At 41.4% G+C, this 26,550-nt stretch overlaps 1 protein-coding gene across 1 annotated transcript in view; it reads left to right on the top strand.

Annotated features, from left to right (window-relative positions):
- Positions 1–1,391: 1,391 nt before the first annotated feature.
- The window catches only part of galr1b (galanin receptor 1b), a gene marked incomplete at both ends in the record, with an annotated part of 29,934 nt that continues 4,775 nt past the window's right edge, over positions 1,392–26,550 (top strand). Inside the window, 2 exons of the mRNA XM_084055291.1 lie at positions 1,392–2,063; positions 5,357–5,422. Of these exons, the coding sequence (XP_083911417.1) occupies positions 1,392–2,063; positions 5,357–5,422 (738 nt within the window). The remainder of the gene's footprint in view (positions 2,064–5,356; positions 5,423–26,550) is intronic.

Raw genomic sequence — 26,550 nt, 5'->3', positions numbered from 1 at the left:
TGTGATCAGCTAATCTCCGGCACCGTTGGGCCGCTCGCAGCAAAACTGTGGCCGCACACTCCCTGGATGCCAGAGCAGAACATTTTTTTCAGATCAGCCTGTTATAGCACCACCAGGAGGTCGATCTTTGCAAAACACATTTGTTGATATTACTCCTACAGATTTTGTCCAAACATCACACAAATCTCTATAGTCATTAAATGAAACTGGTCTTTCAGATTTTCCATATTCCATCCTGATTGGCTAAGATTGGCTTCCAAAGTTTGCAGGAGTACTCTGTATTGAACAACATTCCTCAAATCATGAATGCAGCGTGCAATTTCCGTGAAATCTAGCACACACATTCCCACTAGGCCGAGTAAGAAATGCCACGTTTCTACTGCACAATCTCCATAACATTTTGTATGTGCACTCCCTAGAGGCCAAGGAAAAACCTTTGTTCAATTTTTCATATTCCATCATGATTGGCTAAGATTGACATCTAAAGTTTGCAGGAGTGGCCTGTTTTGAACAAAAACAAGTGAAACTTTACACACACACATTCGCACTACATTGAAGAACAAATTCCACCCTTTTGACATTTCCCTATTATAGCGCAACCAGGAGGCCGATTTTTGCAAAACATTTTTTTATATATTACTCCTACAGATTTTGCCCAAACATCACGCAAATCGGTACATTATTATATAGTCATGTCATCAAGATGGATCTGTCCCATTCATATTCCATCAGCATAGCTGGCCCACAATAACCTAGGCTACCTGACCTGCCTGAGACCTGTGCTCCGAGAAGCACTTTTTCTAGTTATGGCCATGAATTTGCTTTTGGGCTTCAGGCTGAGCTACTCTGCTACAGTGCACATTCAGTCCCATACCACCTTGAAACTGCTTAACAAGGTCTATCACTCTGCACTTTATTTTATTACTGACCACTGGGGATCTTAGAACACATCTTTGTACTCTGTATCAGGCTGTGGGCTGGCTGTCCATGTTTATAAAGGAATCTTACTAATTACCTGTCATCATCTCTCATTTTTCTAATTACTATTACTAAGGTCTCAGGATCGGTTGCTGAGGTCCCTTAAGTCAAAAAACTACTTCTAGTTAGTGTGCTATTGAGCATGTAAAAGTGATTGACCATTACATGGTATCACTTTGCCTTGTTGAGTCTGGGTCGGTTTTCTTAAAAAAATATATTTCATGGAATGATAAAACAATTGGTTGAAGAAAAAAAAAGAAGTGAGCATAGGGCTGTACACAAAATCACTAAGCCAAACTGTGTCTGCGGATTACCTCTAGAGTCAGTCAGAGTCAGTCAGCGAATTTAATTGGTCACCAATTTCGATGTAACACCGCCCGGTATCACCCGTCGCCAGAGAGGAGACAAGAGACATGCTGCAATGGAGCAACCACACGGTTGTCTGGTCAGAAACGCTGGATGTAAATCAGACAGATGCAGATCAGGGGGACTCTGCCGGTCCAGAGGCCGTGATAGTTCCCATCATATTCGGACTCATATTCCTGCTGGGTGTCGCCGGTAACACCATGGTAATGGTTGTCATCGGGAAGTTTAAGTCGGGAACGCGCGGCGCCAACAGAAGCACCACCAACATCTTCATCCTCAACCTCAGCATAGCGGACCTCTCGTTCCTTCTGTTCTGCGTTCCCTTCCACGCGACCATCTACTCGCTGCCGGAGTGGATCTTTGGAGCGCTGTTGTGTAAATTCGGCCACTACTTCGCCATGGTGAGCATGCTGGTGAGCATCTTCACCCTGGTGGCCACCTCCGTGGACAGATACGTGGCCGTGGTGCTCTCCAAGAGGTCACCGAGCATCAGGAACAGGAGGAATGCCCTAGTGGGCGTCCTGGTCATCTGGGCACTTTCTTTGGTTTTCGCCGTGCCGGTGGCGCAGCACCAGGTGTTAACCAACCACCCCACGGCTCCGAACAGCACGTTCTGCTGGGAGAAGTGGTCCGGACCCTCCATACAAGTGTATAAAGTGACCATTCTGATCATAGGCTATCTGTTACCGTTGGTTTTGATCATATGCTGCTACTCAAGGGTAAGACTTTTGATAACACACACGCACGCACACACACACACACACACACACACACACACACACACACACACACACACACACACACACACACACACACACACACACACACACACACACACACACACACACACACACACACACTGCTCGCAGATATAATCTGCAAAAAAATCAGTGGTGGAAAAACAATTACTCACTTTTTTTACTTAAGTAAAAGTATCAATACTGCAATGTAGAAATACTCTGTTAAAGTCAATATGTACAAAAGTACTCATTGTGCAGAATGTCAGAAAGTTTTAAAGAAATACAATGTATAAAAATCTATTGAAAAATATAATCTGTTAAAAATAGATGTAAGAACTAATTTGTCCCTGCTGCTATTTGCCCATTAAATAACACAAGACACAATTATGTTTGTTGGCGTGTGTTGATGATTAGGACAGACTATTACTATTGGCTCTGCCCCTCGGGGATCATAAAGTTTACCTTGACCTTCACATGAAGTGAGAGCTTCTTCATAGTGACATTTTGTCATTGGTTCATCTAAAAACCGTTTAAAGCAGGGGTCTTCAACGTTTTCAGGCCAAGGGCCCCCTAGCCGAGAGAGAGATGAAGCAGGGGCCCCCTCTATATTGTATAAAAATTGTGTTTCAGATTTAACTGTTTTTGTTTACTTGGTCTGCTCTTTTTTTCGTCTACACCAAACACCTCTTTGCCAAAAAATAGCCGATCTACTGTACAAGCTCACAACGCCTCGCAGCGTGAGGCGTGTAGATCTGCTATTTTTTGGCTAAAGTTCTCCTCAGAAAAAGGGATGCTAGGGTTCAAGTAGTTAAGGTAAAAAAATCATATCACACAAAGATTTGGCGGACCCCCTGTAGTAATCTGAGGACCCCCTAGGGGTACCGGACCCCCTGTTGAAGACCCCTGCAGTAAAGCATTAATAATTGCACAGGATGATCAAAGGGCGCCGCAATGCGCCCCGTGCTTTGAACCTTGAAAACTGGAAATGCTATTAAAAACATACCTCAAAATTGTACCTAAGTACAGTACTTGAGTAAATGTGCGCTCAGTTACTTTCCACCACTGATCAAAGGGCGTTGTGCTTGTTGCAATGCAATGCGCCCCGTGCGTAAAGCACTTTGAACCTTCACCTGGCTTTCCATATAGGCTGTTAACGCACGGCACATAGCTGACGCATCATTACTACTACTACGGTGTCAGTGGGCTACGCCTTACGTGGTGTGCGCTTAGAGCAGTGGTTCTCAACCAGTGGTCCGGGGACCACCAGTGGTCCTTGAGGGGGTTCCAGGTGGTCCCCAGCTAAATGAGAGTTGCTAACCAAATCAGTTGCTAACCAAACCTTATCTTTAACTCTTGAGAGTGTAAAATGACCCTTACGGGTCCATTTGGTTTCATTTTGCACTAACAAGAGTTACATTATTGTTATACATCTGCATTAGCCTACTTAAGGTAGGGTAAGTGATTTGCTTTGGTTAAAATAAGTGTTAAATAGCTCTATATTGTGATACTCATTGCTATAGAGTGTTTGTTCAGTATTATGAGTCTCCTTGTCTCTCCAGCTCTTTATTAAACAGAAAATGCATTTTCGTTTCAGTTTCAGTTTCATTTCCAATTTTATCCAACCAGGACAGAGAACTCAATCAGGATATAGATTAAACAAGTGAAATTGGAAGTGATGACACTAAGAAATGAGCAGACAAAATTGGAACTGGAACACTATAACAATTAAGCTTAAAAATGGGTACTTTCTCCTGATTGGCTGAGATTTTGACACCTACCGAAAAATGTATTTTCTGTTTATTAAAGAGCTGGAGAGACAAGGAGACATCTGTTACTGAAAAAACACTCTATAGCAATGATTACTATCAGAATATAGTATTTTAACCTTTTAACAAAATACTTTTTGTTTTAACCAAAAAATATCACTTACCCTACCTTTAATTAAATAATTGTTATTTTGATCAAAGTTTGCCTGTCATCTCTCCTATGGTACCAACATCAATACAGCATGGAATTGTGGACAAAATCTTATCCAACGATAACAAAATATTCTAATAATGATAATAATATAGTCTTGGGTCTGAGAGTCTAAATCTCATCAAATGGTGGTCCATGGCTCAAATGTCGAATAAATAATGGACCTTGATATGCAAATGGTTGAAAACCACTGGTTCTCCCAACGCATTGTGCGTTTTAAAGGCTAAGTGGCCATGAAAAGACGTTGATGGATGGTTATGTCTTTTCCACTTGCATATAGAAACACTGTGTGTGTGTGTGTGTGTGTGTGTGTGTGTGTGTGTGTGTGTGTGTGTGTGTGTGTGTGTGTGTGTGTGTGTGTGTGTGTGTGTGTGTGTGTGTGTGTGTGTGTGTGTGTGTGTGTGTGTGTGTGTGTGTGTGTGTGTGTGTGAGAGTGAGTGTGTGTGTGAGTGTGAGTGTGAGCGTGAGCGTGAGTGTGTGTGAGAGAGAGTGTGTGTGTGTGCATGCATATGTGGGTAGTTATTCCCAGTCTTCATTTTCATTCATTTTGATATTTAATAATGCTAAGTATTTATCATTCAGAAAATGGCCCATCTACACTATAGTGCTCTGCGGCATTCCCTTTTTTGGCTTTTATTACTTGCAAACATCGTTACCAGTCTATCAGTATGCATTTTACATTTTACATTTCCATTGCCTGCTGTTCATCCACAATAACTTAATTACTTTATTGGTGAGCTGAAATTGCACTCATCTTCTTTTGGTCATTTTTATTGTGCCTGGCAAGCCTAGTTTATTTATTTATTTATTTTCTTTAAAATGATGTATGATAGGGACTTGGGTGCCATAAAGGCAAACAACATACATTTATTTATTTTATTTAAGTGTTTAGTTAATAAGTGCTACCTGTTTTTGCTTGGATTATATGATTTATAGCATTGTGTTCAACACATGGTGTATTGGCAGAAAAAATAAACTATGTCTCCCAATGGATTCAATAGTTATTTTAGTCACAAGCTTAATACTTCATTGTTCAATATTTATAAAATCCACAGAAACATTTCATCACTTTCGCTTATCTAAAAAACAACAACAATATATACTGTTATAATATATATATATTCTTCATGATATCATATTATATACAGCCAATTCTAATGAACTGTTTTAAGTCTAATGGACATAAAGAGAAACAGATCATTAATACAGTTAGCAGGAGTACCCCACATGTGCCAGAGGGGCTGAGTGTTTGTACTGCATTTGTCTCACAACAATGTATTTTATTCTGCTTCCAGGTGTTGTTCCATCTTCATAAGAAGTTGAAGAAAATGTCAAAGAAATCGGAGCGCTCAAAAAGAAAGGTATGTCCTCTGTATTCTGTCCCCCAAAGAGCTTCTCTCTTGTCTCTTGTCTGGAATGTGATTGTTTTTTTGTTTTTTAAGTCTGAACAGCAAAAAAAGAAAGAAAAAAGAAACGCACGCACACACACACACACACACACACACACACACACACACACACACACACACACACACACACACACACACACACACACACACACACACACACACACACACAATCAGTTATATCAGCTTTCTGATGTTGTGTGAGTGTGAGACGTCTCATTGATCGATGTGCAACAATAAACCTTTTTCTGAATTACATTAATCCAAACTTTATCTGAGACCATGTGCACAGACAGACATGCACGCATGCACGCACACACGCATGCGCGCGCGCGTGCACACACACACACACACACACACACACACACACACACACACACACACACACACACACACACACACACACACCTGTGTCAGGTTGACTGCTCGGATTTGGTTTTGTGTGGAGTTTGTTCGTCACTTGCAATGTTGACGATGTTTGATGTTCAAACTGGATGAGTAGAAAGATTACACAAAAACACATCAGAGCAAATTTTCCTCTGTCTTTGTGAGAGGAATGCGTCCTCAAGCCAAACTTTTATTCATATAAAAACAACAATAGTATACCTTGAAATACCTAGCCTGGGACCATACGAATCTGCCAGTCCATTTCCTGCTCCCGAAGTCTGGGGTGACCAAGACCAGTATTAAATATGGGAGACTGTAATTGGTAGTTGGTTGTAGGTCTAACCAATTGCGTCCAGAGCCATTGTTTTGATCCTGCCCCTTGGAAAAAAAACCTTGATGACCAATGAATACAGGACACACAATGAACACACAATTTGATCATTCGAAAACAACAGAACAGTCTATCCCAAATATTGCATTTGACATACAAAAGGGTTTTGCCTGCAGCATGGACAAAGCCTAAGTGCCTTTGCTGCTTTAAAACCATTCAGCTCTTGTCATGTGCTTCTAATGAAACATGTGAGCAGAGTTTCCCCTGTCAGTTGTTAACAGCCATCATAAATCTGCTCGAGCATAATTGGGGGTTCATAACAAGTCTGTTTATTCAGAGAGACTGTGAATGTAAGAGGTTATGGGGGCAGTGGGTGGCAGTGATGGACAGTAACGAAGTACATTTACTTGAGTACTCTACTTAAGTAAAAAACATTTGTACTTTGTATTTTTGGATACTTTTTTGACTTTTACTCCACTACATTTCAAAGACAAATTTTTGACTTTTGATTCAACTACATTTCTAGGAAAGGAAAACGTGACACTAGTATGACGAAGCAGGGCATTAATTTACGAAAAAACATAGAAAGTTAAAATATGAAGATAAGGGGTTTCTGCCCAACAGCAACAATATATATTTAGCCGTTCCGTTGTGCATTTTGGCAGAAGCCTGTGCTTGACACATTAGTGTTTCAGGCCCTCATCACGTAGGCTACTACTTTGATATGCTACTATCAATGAGTGCAACAGTTTGGACCTTGGAACATTTATGGCATGTTAGCAGGGACGTTATCCAAGCCAAGCCACCGTGTCCAAAAGTGCACTAGACTCTCCAGACTAGATCCTCTTTCAGCCAAACATTTTGTTCTCAGTGACCAAATAAGAAGAAAAGCTTGGTCTTTGTGCTAAAGCAAACTGTTCAGATTTCTGTTTATTGACTGCGCTCAGCTGTTGGGAATGGGACTTGATCCACTTAATCGCCCCTGGGGCTTTCTGCTGCCTTTCTCCTCTTAATGTTTTTTTATAGACAGGCAACCCTGTTGCCAATGACTACACAGTTGGCTACACTTTTTGTGAGTTTAAGGTGGGAGAAGAAAGTCACCATTTATTGTTTGATGAATAGGACAAAATTATGGAAAAAAACATACTAGAAAGAATGAGAGCAGAACACAGTCCCAGTTGTCTATTTACCAGGTGCACAGCCTAGAAGAGTTCAATAAGAGCAGACGAATGCCAGCACTCACAGAAGTGTCCTTCAGGTACTTTTCATTCATATAGGCAGAGGCAACACATGCCTACCTCAGCAGAAATGTGCACAGGTGTGTCACTTATAAAGGGGACCTGGGTGAAACATATAAAGAGGTCAGAGTAGACACTGTCTGGCTTGTGTACACGCCTAGCTTTGAATATCGTCACTTTTATGAATTCAATATAAATCAGTACCCCTTTCAAAGAAGGCCTCAGATATGAAATGATCAGAGGTAATATGGTGTTACACCCGATTGGTTTGAACCGACCGAAATTGCCAATTGTCAATTGCCACTGAATTTTCATGGCAATCCACACCTTACATTTTGAAATATCTTGTGTGAATGTGGAAATTATGGCCTACAATAAAGATGTCAACATCTCTCTGATAGTCATACAACCTGTGTTTTTGCTATTTCCTGTGAGATGGTAAATGGTAGAACATTCAAAGAAAAAATAACGCACATTCTCTGTTTCTTGGTGCTGAGCCAAACTGCAAAAAACAGAATCATGAAAAACCGAAAGGGTCAAAACGTCGTATCGGCTGTTTGTCGTAAATCCAATTTTGGAGCATTCAAAAGTGAGTTGCGAACTTGCGAGCCCCTGCTTTGTTTTTCATGATAAATGGTAGAGACATGACATTTTCACCAATGATTAGGAGTTGTGTGCATTACTTGCACCACAAATATGACTCCCATCAGCCTGATGGGGGTGTTATAATTAAAGGCAGGGCAACAGATCATTTTAAATGCTGGCTATTGAAATATTGTTGGGGAAAAACAGTATGTTATAATTCTCATAAACAATACATCTTTAATAAATGTTAGAAAAAGATGTTTGAACAGCTAAATCTGCCCTGCCCTGCCCCCAGAATTCAGTTAAGCAGTTTTTTTTTACAGTAGAGGCTTCCAGAGCATTGCAAATATATCAGATGTTGAATGCTAGGCAAATACAATTTTATGTTCATTTATATGCCAATAGTTTACCAACTGGCAATGCAGTGAAGAGCAGCAGCAGGGTCCTCCGGGAGGCATGCGTTAATCCGACAGACCTTTTCTCCGACTATGTGGCATCCGCGTGCGGTTAGGGTTAGGGTGCGGGTTGTGATGTCATTACTGTGTAGTTGCATTCTGCTACCAGCAGGGTCACCTTTTCAAAACTTTATTTGTACTACAGACGGTGCAACTGTTCGCATTTGTGGTGCCTCCTATGGGCAGAAGTGAAAGCGATTTTCTTGGTGTGCTCTATAGAGGCCCCTCAACATGCAAATATTTTTTTAAATGTTTTTTTTAACATGCTGCTTGTGAGCTTAGGCTGTGATGCAACAGCCTAAGCTTAATTTATACTCCATCGCGCAATGGTGTTGCTTGTCTACCTGTGTCCCTTTTATGGCCATATTATGTGGAGATCCCATCGTTCCCTGAAGTCAATATGCCTATATATGGGCATATCGGTTGGATCGGCAGTTCTGGACAACCGAATATCCAACCGACTTGACACCGGGCACCACAGTCCCTTGGGTCCTTGGCGACACATGTGCCGAATTTGTAGTCGATTTGCCCCAGATGACTGCCTGGTTGGTCTGCTGGGAATGAGCACCTCTGAAAATGCCCAGCCTTTATAACCCTGAGGGCTGACCCGTTATATGGCAGCTAAATGATCAGTGCAAGTAGCAAGGTCCATCTGGTTTATGGAAGTAGGCTATAAATATAAGGAACTTAACTTCCCATGTTAAACATGAACAAAACCCAGAGACCAAACATGGTTGCTGTAATAGTTTGGTCGCTTTGTTTGGTAAAACCACAGCAGAGCAGACCCAGGAGTTTATCTGGGCACAAAGGAACCAAAACACATTTATCTGGGCACAAAGGAACCAAAACACAGTGTGGAAAATAGTGGCCTTCCACAAAACATACTTAGGTGAAGCCTGTTGTGTTTTTGGCTATTGCGCGTCCACACAGACAACAGATTGAAAAATAGATATGCGGACTATAATGTTTGATATGATATGATATTTATGATATTATCACATTTTTTCCACACTGAAGTGAGATGAGATGACGGAGCAGCACTGAAAATACTTTTTCACACTCACTGTCACTGTATAATGAAGATAGATGGTTTCATGTCACCTTGGTAATCAACATTTAATTCTGAAAGGTTTTGCCAGTTAACATTCCCGATGGCACAGTTCAGCTTGATGCCAGGTGAGCATATTACATCTGGTTGAAAACACAGGAAAGGCAGGCAGCTTATAAAATGAGATAAAGAAAGATGCCTGGTCTCACGTTATATCTTTCAGGTATTTACTTTATTTTAGTTTTAGGACGGCAACAGGCAACAAAGGTCAGGGAGGACAGTCAGCCTAACCTCTGCTTAATTTGCCCTTTGTCAAAAGGGTTCAGAACCTGCTCTTCTATTCATCCTTGAAGATGAAATTCTTCTTTCACTCTGCTTTCCACCATGGGAATGTCAGAGTTCAGGGTTAGCCTCACAGTAATTGGTAATTGTTCACTATCCTTTAATCTTTAGGCAACACTAGGCAGAACACAGATTAAGGCCTAACATTTAGACATTATAATGATCTGTTGCTGGATTGCAGCATGTTTATAGTCTACAGTTCACATCAATGTCTTGACTGAGGTCGGATGAGGGTTATTTTTAGTTTTGTGAGTTAGAGGGAACAATCCCACTTGAATAAATATTTAGATTGCATGACAAAAAAATCTGTTTATTCCCTGTGTACCCACTATATAAAATCAGGTTACCCTTGCAGGTTTTTAACACAGTTCACGGCCTCTAGTTGAAACACTCTTCCAACACTGTGGTAGCTGTATTTATGCAGAGAACGGAAAATAGGGCATACTAATCAGATTTCCTTAGCCAAATTGTTACAAAATGTAGGGCCCTGATGAAGAAGACTTTGTGTACCCAATTATGATGCATCTGTGACCATATGTAGTCATTATATATTCCACACAAAGACCTCGTTAGTGTTTCTCATCTAGAGGGTTCTCATCTAGTTTTATCCCTGCTTCTGGTCAGACTGAATTACTGTAAATACTTGCATTTCCTTTTGGGAAATACAGAATGATCTGTTTGATAATATCTCTATTTAACAATGTACTTAAAATTTGTGTTAACCATTTGTGTTAACGCCATCAGGGATACAAAACAGACATGCACAACACAAATGTCTGTTTTGTATACGGACAATTATAAATTATATTCTAAACACACAGCTGTAGGCTACAAGGTTGCAAGCATCAAAAGTCACAAATATTGTATCAGAGAATAAACATAAATTACATTATTAAAAGTCCTAGTGCCACAGTCCTATGTCCTTCTTTAAAATGATCATTAAGGCCAAGCATGCAGTGAGTAAGCACCATTTAGTTTTTGTTAGTTTTATTATTCCATGTGTATTTATTATATCCTGGTTTTATTTTGTCTCTCCAAAGCACTTCCCTCCATAAAATAACAATCTTTTAGAAAAAATGTAATCTTCTTAAACTAAGACATTAAGTGCAAACATAGCTTTTTCCATACATGGATTGATTTCCTAGATTATCAAGAAGTTCCACATTCTCTTGAGCAACAGGATTCGATATTAAGTCAATATGATGGGAGGTATTTGGTCCTGATACAACAGGAGTCCAGTCTGTTCCTATTCCCCCCTTTGCCAGAGAAGCTTACAATGGTTGAGTGAAAATAAACAGGCAAGGCATCCTTGGACATTTAACCACACCCTAGGGGCGTCCTCAGAGTTACTACAGGGGACACACACAATTTTTTTGTGTGATAGGAACATTATTATTATTATTGATAATAATAATGTTTTTATTTATTTATACAAACACATTGAATTGAAACAACACTGATCATAGCTCTGTCAAATTAATTTCTGAAGCAATCAAAACGGCAGCATTACTTGGAGGCAACCCATAGCCACTTAAAAGAAAAACCTGTGGAATGCTTCCAATCTAGTTTGATATTGATCAGACAATCAGCTAAATGTGCTGAGCTAGTCCTTTATCAAGTTGTGTGGAAGGCTTTCTCAGAAAAAGTTCAAATACATAAAAAAAAAAAAAAAATTAATTACGCAACACAATTGTATACAATATACTATGTAGTGGGGCCGCTGCTTCATCTGTCAGCTAAAACGTTGAAGACCCCTGCCTTACACAAATTAAATATATATTTCTAAAAAATCATTGCACTGCATCGTTAAACAACGAAGTGAACACTTACTGTAATGCTACACTTGTAAACAAATTAACTGCTCTGTTCCTCCACCATTTTCTTCAAAGAATAGTGGGATAACTATCAAAGAATGGTGGGATAACTATCAAAGAATGGTGGGATAACAAAGACTGAAAAAAGAACCATCAGTCTTATCCTCAAAATTCGGTCAAAGGAAGTCTGCATTTCCAGGCTGCATTGTAAGTAGCCTCTGTAATGGGAGTTTTCCGGTCTACAACATCAGCCTTCACAGACACAGCTAATGAGTCAGAGAGGAAGATCTGTTCTCAGTTTGAGAAGCAAATTGATACCTCTTTCTAGTGGAATTAACCCCTTAATTTATTACCCTGCCTGCAGCAATGAGTGGCAGGATATTGTAATCGTTCTGTGTAACTCTGAACGGATGAGTGCATTTTCATGAAACTTGGTGGGAATGATCAGTAGGCTGACAAAAAGAGGTTATTAACTTTTGTGTGAAATCAGGATCAAAATCGAATATGGTTGAGCAGATTTTCATAAAACTGTGGGAATTAATATTAGGCAGCACCGAAGAGACAATTACATTTTGGTCATAAATACTAAAGGTCAAAGTCACAATGAAGGTAAAGGTCAAAATCGAGATCAGGGGCCAGTTCCATCAACTCCGTCCTTGCATTAAGTCCTAACGGCTAATTCGGTTAAAACCTTTCTAAAGAACTGACTTGTCATTGGTTGCACCAACCGAACGTGCTCCTAGTTTTAACCACGACGGGTTTTAGCTATGCACGTCCCTGTGAAAGTCCACACGACTGTGGCTAAGAAAAAGAAATGGAAAATGTCAAAGATAGTGAGATATGAAAATTAATAGAGCTGTCCAGCCAGCACTGGGACACGCTGACTGCCATGGTCTGACACAAATTACAAGTCTGGTGACAACTCTTCAATGAGTGTCGCTCTGTGGGCAGTGTGCAATTTGTTGGCTGTCTGAGTGTCTGTGTGGTTCTGCATGTTGTTGTCATTGTATTTGTGTCCATGACAAAATCCAGAGACAGTAAAGCCCATCCAAATAGTCCCCTCCTACAGAACATAAAGATCTCAATCAGCTCCTCATCATTATTATGTTCAGTGGATTGCTTTCTGTCCATAATAACTCTCTCCTCTCCACTCCAGTACTTCTACTGCAGTGTGAAACATCAAGCCTATACAGGAAATATCTTTATACAGTACATTGACTTTACTTTTGGTAACGACCGGACCATTTTAAAATGGTTAATTTGACTTATTTTCGTTTAGAGAGAAAGGAGTTAAAAAGATGACCTGTTTACTAAAGATTGTTTCTGGCATGCACAAACAAAGCAACAGTTGTATCACAATATAATACCAATCACAAAATCTCTATATCATACTATCATACTATAATTCTAGTAACCTCTGTAGTGGTGGTGAGTACGTGAGTGAAGATACCCGGTTCTCCTCACTGGCTGGACCAATTGCTCTGATTTTGCACACAGCCATTGACCATTACCATCTGAACGCAACTGTGAAGCCCGTTTTTCAATTTCATCAAATCTCAGCTTCTTATTAGCGTTTTTGTGTCAAACACTGTTGCCATGGTTACGGGGCTGCCCAGCTATGGGACGAACTGCCTCCCGGGTTGCCAGATCATGTGCGCATATCTCCCCCACGGATGCGCTGCGCCGACCGGGTATGGTCTAGTGTCTGTAATTCACATATCTTGAGAACCGTCCAACCGATTGACTCAAACTCAAACTCAAACTGTGGCAGCGGTGGCCTAGTGGTTAGAGGGGCGGCCTTGATACCGGAAGGACCCTAGTTCGATTCCCCAATTCATCACATCGATCATGAATCACCGCTGAATAGCCCTTGAGCAAGGCTTCCATGCAGGGTCCGGCTGGAAACAAGCTTTGTGCTTAGTCCGACACCCTGGGTAAACAACAAACTTTGCTTTGCTTTGCTTACTCGGGGTGCGCCTCGCGAGGACCCGAGGGAGTGTGCCTGGCATTGAGCGGTGGTTGGCGGTTGTCCATATTATTATTGCGTTATACAGTATTATTCTTCAGTTCAGTTGTATTTTTCCAAAAGGTGAAATTTCAATCGGAGACATTAAAAAGACATAGTTAATCCATGAACAGTTATCCACTTAAATCATATATACTTTGTTGACTGCGGTCCCCCAAGGATCTATACTATATTAGATCTATACTTGGCCCCCTTCCTTTTTCCCTCTAAAGTCTACACCAAATCTCGTTGCCGATAATAGTAGATCTACAACCTCATGAGTTGCGTTGTGAGCTTGTATTTGCCCAGAATAGGGATGCTAGGGTTCATGTGGTTAAAACAATGCAAGAGATCAACATCAAGCAGACAAGGAATAAACAAATTTCCCTTTTATTTCACTTGCCGGCATCACAGCATGACCTCCTGTCTGAGGGAGTGTCCCTGGTTCTAATCCGGCCCGGAGCCCTTCCCCCTCTTTGCTCCCAGTTTCCTCTACACTGTAAAAAAAAAAAGAAAACAAACAACCAACAGCCTAATATATCTTTCAGGGGTCATTCTAGACACTCTTGCTGAAGAGTGTCTAGAATTACCCCTGAAGAAGGCTAGTCTGATGTCTGACAAGATACTTAGCAATTCAATCATTTGCTGATTGAAACGTTAATTTACAGGACAATCTATCACCTGATACAACTGCAACTGCAGTATGCTGTAGGTAGCTTATGCCCATAGAACATGTTCACTGTGCTGACTCCAAGAAAAAAAAAGAAATATAGCAGAAAGCAGCAATAAGCGGGTTGGAGGGATAAGGCAGAGGCAGGAAGAGGCAGGCAGAGAGAGAGAGAGAGAGGCAGAGAGACAGTGAGAGAGAGAGGCAGAGAGAGAGAGAGAGAGAGAGAGAGAGAGAAGAGAGAGAGAGAGAGAGAGAGAGAGAGAGAGAGAGAGAGAGAGAGAGAGAGAGAGAGAGAGAGAGAGAGCGAGAGAGAGAGAGAGAGAGAGAGAAGAAGTGAACATGCATTAATTAACAAAGTCATGATTTTTGTTCAGTAAATCATATTTGGACTGGTTAAATTGGGGTTTTAACCAGGGACCTACAGACTTGCAGGTAGACAGTGTACTGACTGAGCCATTGGATAGACAGAATTGGATTTCATGTGTGGTAAGTTATCATACAGCATGGATTGCTTATTATATATCTACAAGCTCATAACGCGTCACATTGTAGATCGGCTGTATGTGGTTACTATATAATAATAATAATGTTTTTATTTATTTATACAAACACATTGAATTGAAACAACACTGATCATAGCTCTGTCAAATTAATTTCTGAAGCAATCAAAACGGCAGCATTACTTGGAGGCAACCCATAGCCACTTAAAAGAAAAACCTGTGGAATGCTTCCAATCTAGTTTGATATTGATCAGACAATCAGCTAAATGTGCTGAGCTAGTCCTTTATCAAGTTGTGTGGAAGGCTTTCTCAGAAAAAGTTCAAATACATAAAAAAAAAAAAAAAATTAATTACGCAACACAATTGTATACAATATACTATGTAGTGGGGCCGCTGCTTCATCTGTCAGCTAAAACGTTGAAGACCCCTGCCTTACACAAATTAAATATATATTTCTAAAAAATCATTGCACTGCATCGTTAAACAACGAAGTGAACACTTACTGTAATGCTACACTTGTAAACAAATTAACTGCTCTGTTCCTCCACCATTTTCTTCAAAGAATAGTGGGATAACTATCAAAGAATGGTGGGATAACTATCAAAGAATGGTGGGATAACAAAGACTGAAAAAAGAACCATCAGTCTTATCCTCAAAATTCGGTCAAAGGAAGTCTGCATTTCCAGGCTGCATTGTAAGTAGCCTCTGTAATGGGAGTTTTCCGGTCTACAACATCAGCCTTCACAGACACAGCTAATGAGTCAGAGAGGAAGATCTGTTCTCAGTTTGAGAAGCAAATTGATACCTCTTTCTAGTGGAATTAACCCCTTAATTTATTACCCTGCCTGCAGCAATGAGTGGCAGGATATTGTAATCGTTCTGTGTAACTCTGAACGGATGAGTGCATTTTCATGAAACTTGGTGGGAATGATCAGTAGGCTGACAAAAAGAGGTTATTAACTTTTGTGTGAAATCAGGATCAAAATCGAATATGGTTGAGCAGATTTTCATAAAACTGTGGGAATTAATATTAGGCAGCACCGAAGAGACAATTACATTTTGGTCATAAATACTAAAGGTCAAAGTCACAATGAAGGTAAAGGTCAAAATCGAGATCAGGGGCCAGTTCCATCAACTCCGTCCTTGCATTAAGTCCTAACGGCTAATTCGGTTAAAACCTTTCTAAAGAACTGACTTGTCATTGGTTGCACCAACCGAACGTGCTCCTAGTTTTAACCACGACGGGTTTTAGCTATGCACGTCCCTGTGAAAGTCCACACGACTGTGGCTAAGAAAAAGAAATGGAAAATGTCAAAGATAGTGAGATATGAAAATTAATAGAGCTGTCCAGCCAGCACTGGGACACGCTGACTGCCATGGTCTGACACAAATTACAAGTCTGGTGACAACTCTTCAATGAGTGTCGCTCTGTGGGCAGTGTGCAATTTGTTGGCTGTCTGAGTGTCTGTGTGGTTCTGCATGTTGTTGTCATTGTATTTGTGTCCATGACAAAATCCAGAGACAGTAAAGCCCATCCAAATAGTCCCCTCCTACAGAACATAAAGATCTCAATCAGCTCCTCATCATTATTATGTTCAGTGGATTGCTTTCTGTCCATAATAACTCTCTCCTCTCCACTCCAGTACTTCTACTGCAGTGTGAAACATCAAGCCTATACAGGAAATATCTTTATACAGTACATTGACTTTACTTTTGGTAACGACCGGACCATTTTAAAATGGTTAATTTGACTTATTTTCGTTTAGAGAGAAAGGAGTTAAAAAGATGACCTGTTTACTAAAGATTGTTTCTGGCATGCACAAACAAAGCAACAGTTGTATCACAATATAATACCAATCACAAAATCTCTATATCATACTATCATACTATAATTCTAGTAACCTCTGTAGTGGTGGTGAGTACGTGAGTGAAGATACCCGGTTCTCCTCACTGGCTGGACCAATTGCTCTGATTTTGCACACAGCCATTGACCATTACCATCTGAACGCAACTGTGAAGCCCGTTTTTCAATTTCATCAAATCTCAGCTTCTTATTAGCGTTTTTGTGTCAAACACTGTTGCCATGGTTACGGGGCTGCCCAGCTATGGGACGAACTGCCTCCCGGGTTGCCAGATCATGTGCGCATATCTCCCCCACGGATGCGCTGCGCCGACCGGGTATGGTCTAGTGTCTGTAATTCACATATCTTGAGAACCGTCCAACCGATTGACTCAAACTCAAACTCAAACTGTGGCAGCGGTGGCCTAGTGGTTAGAGGGGCGGCCTTGATACCGGAAGGACCCTAGTTCGATTCCCCAATTCATCACATCGATCATGAATCACCGCTGAATAGCCCTTGAGCAAGGCTTCCATGCAGGGTCCGGCTGGAAACAAGCTTTGTGCTTAGTCCGACACCCTGGGTAAACAACAAACTTTGCTTTGCTTTGCTTACTCGGGGTGCGCCTCGCGAGGACCCGAGGGAGTGTGCCTGGCATTGAGCGGTGGTTGGCGGTTGTCCATATTATTATTGCGTTATACAGTATTATTCTTCAGTTCAGTTGTATTTTTCCAAAAGGTGAAATTTCAATCGGAGACATTAAAAAGACATAGTTAATCCATGAACAGTTATCCACTTAAATCATATATACTTTGTTGACTGCGGTCCCCCAAGGATCTATACTATATTAGATCTATACTTGGCCCCCTTCCTTTTTCCCTCTAAAGTCTACACCAAATCTCGTTGCCGATAATAGTAGATCTACAACCTCATGAGTTGCGTTGTGAGCTTGTATTTGCCCAGAATAGGGATGCTAGGGTTCATGTGGTTAAAACAATGCAAGAGATCAACATCAAGCAGACAAGGAATAAACAAATTTCCCTTTTATTTCACTTGCCGGCATCACAGCATGACCTCCTGTCTGAGGGAGTGTCCCTGGTTCTAATCCGGCCCGGAGCCCTTCCCCCTCTTTGCTCCCAGTTTCCTCTACACTGTAAAAAAAAAAAGAAAACAAACAACCAACAGCCTAATATATCTTTCAGGGGTCATTCTAGACACTCTTGCTGAAGAGTGTCTAGAATTACCCCTGAAGAAGGCTAGTCTGATGTCTGACAAGATACTTAGCAATTCAATCATTTGCTGATTGAAACGTTAATTTACAGGACAATCTATCACCTGATACAACTGCAACTGCAGTATGCTGTAGGTAGCTTATGCCCATAGAACATGTTCACTGTGCTGACTCCAAGAAAAAAAAAGAAATATAGCAGAAAGCAGCAATAAGCGGGTTGGAGGGATAAGGCAGAGGCAGGAAGAGGCAGGCAGAGAGAGAGAGAGAGAGAGAGAGAGACAGTGAGAGAGAGAGGCAGAGAGAGAGAGAGAGAGAGAGAGAGAGAGAGAGAAAGAGAGAGAGAGAGAGAGAGAGAGAGAGAGAGAGAGAGAGAGAGAGAGAGAGAGAGAGAAGAAGTGAACATGCATTAATTAACAAAGTCATGATTTTTGTTCAGTAAATCATATTTGGACTGGTTAAATTGGGGTTTTAACCAGGGACCTACAGACTTGCAGGTAGACAGTGTACTGACTGAGCCATTGGATAGACAGAATTGGATTTCATGTGTGGTAAGTTATCATACAGCATGGATTGCTTATTATATATCTACAAGCTCATAACGCGTCACATTGTAGATCGGCTGTATGTGGTTACTGTAGGTGTTGTATTAATAATGAAATCTGCATAGTAACAAGTAACTAAAGCTGTCATATGCTGTAATTGTAGTAGAGTAGAAGTAACAAAAAAAGAAAGTAAAGTAAAAGTACCTCAAAATTGTACTGTGCATTGTAAACACTTGTATTGGTACTTGAGTAAATGTACATAGTTACTTTTCAGCACCATTGAGGAGCCAATCACTGACAGGCTAGGTATCACCAGGTGCACTGATTGCTAGAGTGCAGAGGGACATGGGTTGATATTAATGGTCTTAACTCAAAATGTATATATCACACAGCTTAGATTGCAACACAGCATATGAGTAATCTGGTTCCCTGGTGTATAGAGCATTGTTACAGGTATAGACTCAAGTGTTTGTTAATGTTGCTACCCTTTAAATGGCCATGGCCAATAACGTGGAATTGGGCGCTTAAAGTTAAATATTTAAAAAACTACACATTATTTCAAAGAAAAAGCCACCAGGCCACTAATGAGTTGTGACAGGTGTGATTGGTGATGAGCAGGGCCGGTGGAGGGCTGATCGCCGCTCTAGGCGAGATTCCTTTGATGCGCCCCCACACGCGTGCGAATTTTTTCGCGGTTCTGGGCGGATTATAATACTTTTTTTTGTGTCTTTGGTTACTTTATTTCGGTTTTAGGGTTAGGGTTAGGTGAGGGTTATGTTATTTAATTCTTATTTTTGCCTGATTTTACCGATTTATTATCAAATTATTATCGATTTATTATCAGAAGGAGACATACAATAGCGTCAGAAATATTAAATAACAACATAGGGCATACTGTTTCAAATTAGGCATTTATTAAAAAGACAGACATAAGATTGTAATTCCTACTGTCTTTGCAAGCAGAACGCTATTAGCCTATATAATGTTTTAATTTGTGAACGATTTTGTCGGGTGGGGGGGGGCATAGAAACAGTCTCTCTCTCTCTCTCTCTCTCTCTCTCTCTCTCTCTCTCTCTCTCTCTATCTCTCTCTCTCTCTCTCTGTCTGTCTCTCCGACTCTGCATTCCCTTCTCTCTTCCAGTCTGTAGATTTACAGTGGGGGAGGGGGTGGGGAAAAAAGTTGTACAGTATGTATAACCGTACTGTAATATATCCACCAAACTGAACTAAAAGTTAAGTCTGTTTTCGATGCACACACACACACACACACACACACACCCACCCACCCACCCACCCACCCCCACACACACACACCCACCCCCACCCACCCACCCACCCACCCCCCCCCACACACACACCCACCCACCCACCCACACACACACACACACACACACACACACACTACTACAGCCTACACATTACAAGTGGCGCTGTCCATGGTTCTGAAACAGCCTAGGTAGCCAAGTGACAGTATTGTAATTGTACACAGAAAGGGACACAAAACAAACCAGCAATAATTATCCATAATAGAGTACCAACCACTCTAAATAATAATTCAAATAACTGGTTCTAACATTAACAGTCATGACAAGCATGCACGGGCCGGCCGATTGCCGACATCTATTATTATATTAACCAACAAGTCTATAGCTCCTCAAAGGAAATGAAAAAAGTCCAATCTCTACCACTTTCTCATGTGTTCTCATTAAACACACTAACACATCTGCAGCAGCAGCAGCAGTCAGCAACTCAACAACTACAGCAAATAATAAAGCTATAAATGGGCCTAACCTTTCAGAAATGAACAAGGCGGGCCTTCATGGAAGCAAAGCTCCTAATGGCATCCTCAATGTCAATCTTCTGTGCCAATTCGTGCTCTATGGAGATCGTTACCAGTCCATTAAGTCTGTCTTGGTTCATTGTACTACGGAGGTAGTTTTTAATTATTTTTAAGTTTGAGAAGCTTCGTTCTCCAGTAGCAACGGACACGGGGAGGGTGAGAAGCACTCTTAATGCTATAAAGGCATTGGGAAAAGATGATCCGGTCCCACTGTCACAAATGTACTTGAGTGCATAGATGGTTTAGTTCCAACTGTGAGACGTCTACTCAGACCAGTTAACTCTGGGAAAAGTTCTTCCCCATCAATATCTCTGGATGCGTTGTGTGTCAGGGCTTTTTCCAGTGACTTGCATTCTAGGAGCACGTCATTTCTGTTTTTCTCCTTGATGGATGCAATGTCATACAGCACCCCAAACATAGACCTGTGCTCCTGGAGTTGTGAAAACGCTCTTCCACTGCATTGCATATATTATGGAAATCTAACTGATACATGTTATGACATAGGGAGTCGGAAGCCGGAAGTAAAAAGTCTGTTTTGATATATACAGTATACATATATATATATATATATATATATATATATATATATATATATATATATATATATATATATATATATATATATATATATATATATATATATATATATATATATATAAAAAAGTATATATAAAAAAAGTATATATATATATATATATATATATATATATTTTTTTTTTTTAGATATCAACTTTTAGCTAATACTCCTATATTAATTTATTCAGCTAGATATCAAACATATTCTTCCAGTCTTCATTTGGCTTACGGGTCTATTTGGTTAATGTCTCTAATACAGACGATGAGACAACCTCATGGCACGCCAAGGGGGTGCCACATACAAGGCAGCCCAGAGTAGGCATCCAGCACCGTGAGGAATCAAAGTCAAATCAAATGACAACACAATTTTACACAATATACTGTATAGTAGGGGGTCCCTGCTTCGTCTCTCTATCAGCTAAAGGGTCCTTGGCCTAAAAAAAACTTTGAAGACCCCTGTGTTAAAGGAGAGATCCGGACATTTTAAGTGTTATCTTTGATGTGTCGCTAATCACTCACCAACATTGAACATAGAACCTGGCGTCTATGGAAAAACAAGCAAACTGCATCATCTCGTTCTGCACGAATGGTGGCTCGTTCGCGACATTCACTGCATGTTTGAGTATCATGAGACTCCACGATGAGCAGGAGTAGAGAAAAAACTAACTTTGCATCGGTTATATTAGGCGAATTTCAGCCTTCCACGCGCCTCCCATTATGCCAACGGAGGGGCTCGCCAGACTGGACGAAGGGGAATCTCTGGAATAACTCAACGTCCCTTTCAATGTTGGTGAGTGATTAGCGACACATCAAAGATAACACTTAAAATGTCCGGATCTCTCCTTTAAGCGGTTTGTGATAGCAACACCATGAGGCTGATTTGCAAAAAGAAGTGGGTGTGTGCATGCTCAGTTTCACCTCAGTTCAGTTTGCCTCCCAGGGTGTGTCAATGGAGTATGCCTGGCCTAGAATGTGTCCTTTGTTAAGAAGTTCCTTACCACCCACCAGGAAACCAACATACTGCAAAAAGAAAGCAGACACACTGACAAGCCCTGGCAAAGGTCGTAGTGCCGTCACAGTGGGGGTAGAAAAGTAAAGTTCAAAGATGAAAAGTTTTCTTGCCTTCTGAAGATGAAAAGTACATGTATCCTAAATGCCATGACTTTTCCCAAAATATCATATGCCCTCGCAGATAGCTTATTGCACTTAATGTACTAGAATCAAGCCTGTGTGTGTGTGTGTGTGCGTGTGTGCGTGCGTGCATGCGTGCATGTCTGTCTGTGTACATGGTCTCAGATAAAGTTTGGATTAATGTAAGTCAGAAAAAACTTTATTGTTGCACATCGATCAATGAGACGTCTCACACTCACACAACATCAGAAAGGATCAGATTAGAAAGAGAGAGCAGTCTGGTTATGTACAAGCTCTCCTCTGGGAGAAAAGGAAGTACACAAAAGCACACACCTTCTATTGTGTCAAAACAGAAAAAACGGAAAACACGTACTTTCTATTGTCTCACAACAGAAATGAACAAGTCACACATATTGTCACAGAGATGTGTTGGAGGTTATGACAGCTCTACTGTACTTAGATAAGTACAGTAGAGCTTTATCCAAAGAATAAAGAACCCCAAGACTCTGCGGTGGTGGGTAGGTCCACTCCTTTCTTTGTCATTTATAACCACTTGGTAAACGTCAATGATACCCCCTTGGCACATATTATGTGCCAAGGGGGTATCATTGACTTTTACCATGTCATAAGCATATTGCTTACGGAGATGAGAATGCACACATTATAGGAAAAGTAATTTGTTTTAATGGTTAAATATGTTATGATTATGCTCTGTCTTAATTAGAGACACACCTGATGAGGCTTCAATAAGATAGATGCAATAAGATAAGCCTCAATAAAGAGCCATTTGACAATAATTTGATTACAGAAAGCCACCTTGGCTACAAAGTCAATAGATAGCTATCGGCCATCATCACTGCCCAATGAGCTACAAATGAAATGGAACCTCTTACACCAGCATTATTACTGTCACGCTCTACATAAACAATCTCACCCGGTGTGTATGAGCAGGTTCAGTAGTTGTTCAAGGGCACTTTTGAACACAAGGCAGCAGCAGTGCAGTAAGGTGAGCCTGGGAACTGGCCTCACTGCCACATCTGCAGAACATCTACAAGGAGCGCTGTGTGCGCAGAACAAATGGCATCCTAAAGGACTCCACTCACCCCTCTCATGGCCTGTTCAACCTCATGCCATCAGGGAAAAGATACACACAATTTTTTTTAAACTTTTTAAGATCTGATCAGCCAATTATTTTGCTCATTACTAACTTTTAAATGGTGGATTTTTAAATTCTATGGTTGATTTTTGAATTGTTTTTTTATCAGGTAAAGTTAAATTCTATGGGATATTGGTCTTCTCACAGTGTATGAAAAGTACTCAAAACTGTATGATGTTGGATGTGTGAATGTGGGTCTGTATGCATGTTAATCTGAATGCGTGTGGACGGGTGTATGGGGATCCTATGTGTGTGTAGGGTAGGTATTTACAACTCTAACTAGGGACTTGGATAATGCTTAATGCTGGTTAACAGAACAACACATGTGGTTACTGGTGTTGGTCTGATCCCGGGGGGAATACAGATCTGTTTGGGTGGGTCTGTGCGCTCCTCTGTATTTAACTGGCACAGGGGACTTAAAATCGTGCAAGCGCGTGTGTGTGTGTGTGTGTGTGTGTGTGTGTGTGTGTGTGTGTGTGTGTGTGTGTGTGTGTGTGTGTGTGTGTGTGTGTCTCTCTCTCTCTCATGCTGTGTGATGCAGAGTGCGGTAGAGTGGCTTTATGCTCTCAACATGCTGGATAGTGTGGAGCTGCTGCAGCACACGGTGTAATGTTGTATCCTACCAGGGACGTGCTGGGCCCCTAATTCAGCCTGGGAATCTCAGATAGAGAGGCCCTTAAGCCTTAAGGAGCCGAAAATAATTTGCCTCCGGTGGTGCGGCAAGGTCCCAAATACTAATTGATGAGCGGCATATTTTTATTTACTTTAGAAAACTAACTAGACATAGTTGCAACACACCAACAACATGCAGTTTGTAGTTTAAAGTTCTTCAGATAGCTAAACAACCATTCTGAACTATTTTGTGATAGAAAACATTTTTTACTTTGATTGGCATTCACAACGTGATGTGATCATACGTCGGTAGTTTGTGCTTAAAAGGTTATCCATGTTTAATGATGTTGGATAAGAAAGGCGTTGTCTTTCTGTTGTGCTTGCTTACCACAACGAGTCCAGCGCCACAGCCTCGTTGCCTAGGGTAACTAGTTGAGGGGACTCACGGGAGGTATGTGCCACTCTTCATTCTCAATCAATTTGAAGTGATGACATCTGCGTGTGTTATGACCCTGGCCTAGGGGGACCAGGGAACACAACAAAAACACAGGGGAGACGCAGTTTACAAATAATATAGTGTTTATTAAAGTAACCAAAATGAACAAATAATCATAAATGAACAGATGAGGTGTGGAAATCAGTAAAGTCATTAGTGTGATGCGTGTATGCATGAGTGAATTGTGTAGTGTGTGTGAGTGTTGTATGTGTGAACATAAATGTGGGAGCAAAAGGTGTAGCTTGGGTGAGGAGCAAAATCAAATGAGCTGAAGGAGAGAAAGAGGACTGGGGAGGCAGGCTTTTATAGGGCGTCGACACCCGGGCCCAGGTGCACGCCAATCTGGCTGATTGCCAACATGTTGAATTTCTTGGAATAAAAGCTAACAGGCTTATCTATTCCTAGATTGTCCTCCTGCATCAGTACGGCCCCAGCCCCCACATGACTTGCATCAGTGTAGATTTTAAATGGCCTGTCTAAACGTGGAGCCGCCAGAACAGGAGCGGTACACAAGAGCAATTTAGCCTGCTCAAATGCTTCCTGGCAAGCGGGCGACCAGACAAACTGTGCCTTAGCCTTAAGTAGGTTGGTGAGAAAACATGTGAGAACAGAAGTTCGATCCCTGATCAGATTGGATGACCTTCGGAATGCCAAATATAGAAATAAACTGAGAAAGTGCACGTACCACCGACCGAGTGGTAATGGTGCGCAGAGGATATGCAGCAGGATAGCGAGTTGCTTGGCACATTACTGTTAACAAATACACTGCTCCTGACTTTGAACGTGGTAGAGGACCCACACAATCAATTATTAGATGTTCAAATGGCTGGCTAATGGCAGGAATGGGATACAATGGGGCTGGTTTCAGCTTCTGATTAGGCTTATCAGTTAACTGACATGTATGACAAGTTTTGATAAATGCTGACACATCTCTCTTCATTCGAGGCCAAAAGAAATGTCTAAGAAGCCTGTCATAAGTTTTTCTCACACCAGCATGTCCAGATTCATCATGAGCTACCTTTAACACTGACTGGCGAAGTTTGACTGGCAACACAATTTGGAACACTGGTTCACCCACAAACCTTCCCTCATGTGGCAGCCACTTTCTCACCAACAAGGAGTCCTGCAGAAAATACCCACAAGCACTGTCAAGCAGCTCATCCTCTGGCCGTATCAGCGGCACCAGCTCAGTCAGAGAGGGGTCAGCCTGCTGCTCAGCAACCAGATCTGAACGTGTTATGGACAATGGAAAATTAGCAAGAGGTATTGAAAACTTTTCAGATACTTTAGTCTTAATCGATTCTTGTGACTCAGATTTGTCTTTCAACTTAGCCATTGCACGTGTCACAGCACAAGCTGTAAAAACCTCTGGGAAGTCACGTTCACTTTCATCCGTTTCCCCTGTTACCAGGGGAACGGACGTCACCACTGCCGGCGGCGGAACCTCCGCCCACACCCGAGCACCAACCAGATCGTTACCTAGAATCACCGTCACCCCTGGAATCGGCAGTGCTGGGCGCACGGCAAGCTTTGCTTCTCCCTGAAACAGTTCACATTTGAGCACCACTTTATGCAAGGGAACCAGCAAGACATTCATGTCTATGCCCCGGATAGGCACCGCATCACCCGTGTCAGAATCATTAGTTAAAGGAAGAACACCAGCCTGAATAAATGAGTCAAAAGCCCCAGTGTCCCTCAGGATAGTTACAGGTACTTCTTCCCCACCTTGCACCAAAGACACAGACCCTTTCATGATAAATGGACAGTAAGAATTCAGTGCTGCAAACGATGTATCCTTGTTTTGACCGAGATTAGGTGAAACACAAGTGGACACCGGACGAATTGGAGCGGCCATGCCAGCTCCTTTTGGTTGCAAATTTCCTGCATTGAAAGGTCTAGCCCTGGGAGGTCCGTTTAACATAAAACATTCCGATTTCCAGTGACCCCGCTTATGACAGTAATTGCAAACCTTCTCCGGCTCACGCGAATTACTGCTGTTGTTAGTGTTGCTGTTGCCTTTAACTTCGACAGGAAGAGGTTTATTAAATCGGCCATAAGACTCCTTGGCAACATAGTTGCCACCGCCTGCCTTAAACTCTCCACGGTGCGTTAGGACATAGTCATCAGCGAGCGCTGCGGCGTCCGCCGCGTTGCTCGCTTTCTGCTCAGAGATATACGTCGCCACTCGAGCAGGAACAGAATTTTTAAACTGTTCCAAAATCACCAAATCACATAACTCTTCAAAATCTGTTACCTCCGAGGCGTTACACCAGCGGTTAAAGTAGG

Source organism: Gymnoscopelus microlampas (genome assembly GCF_963454915.1).
Source record: "Gymnoscopelus microlampas genome assembly, chromosome: 1".
Taxonomy (NCBI): Eukaryota; Metazoa; Chordata; class Actinopteri; order Myctophiformes; family Myctophidae; genus Gymnoscopelus; species Gymnoscopelus microlampas.
Note: the sequence above shows the minus strand (reverse complement) of the source record. Positions and strands in the feature narration are given on the sequence as shown.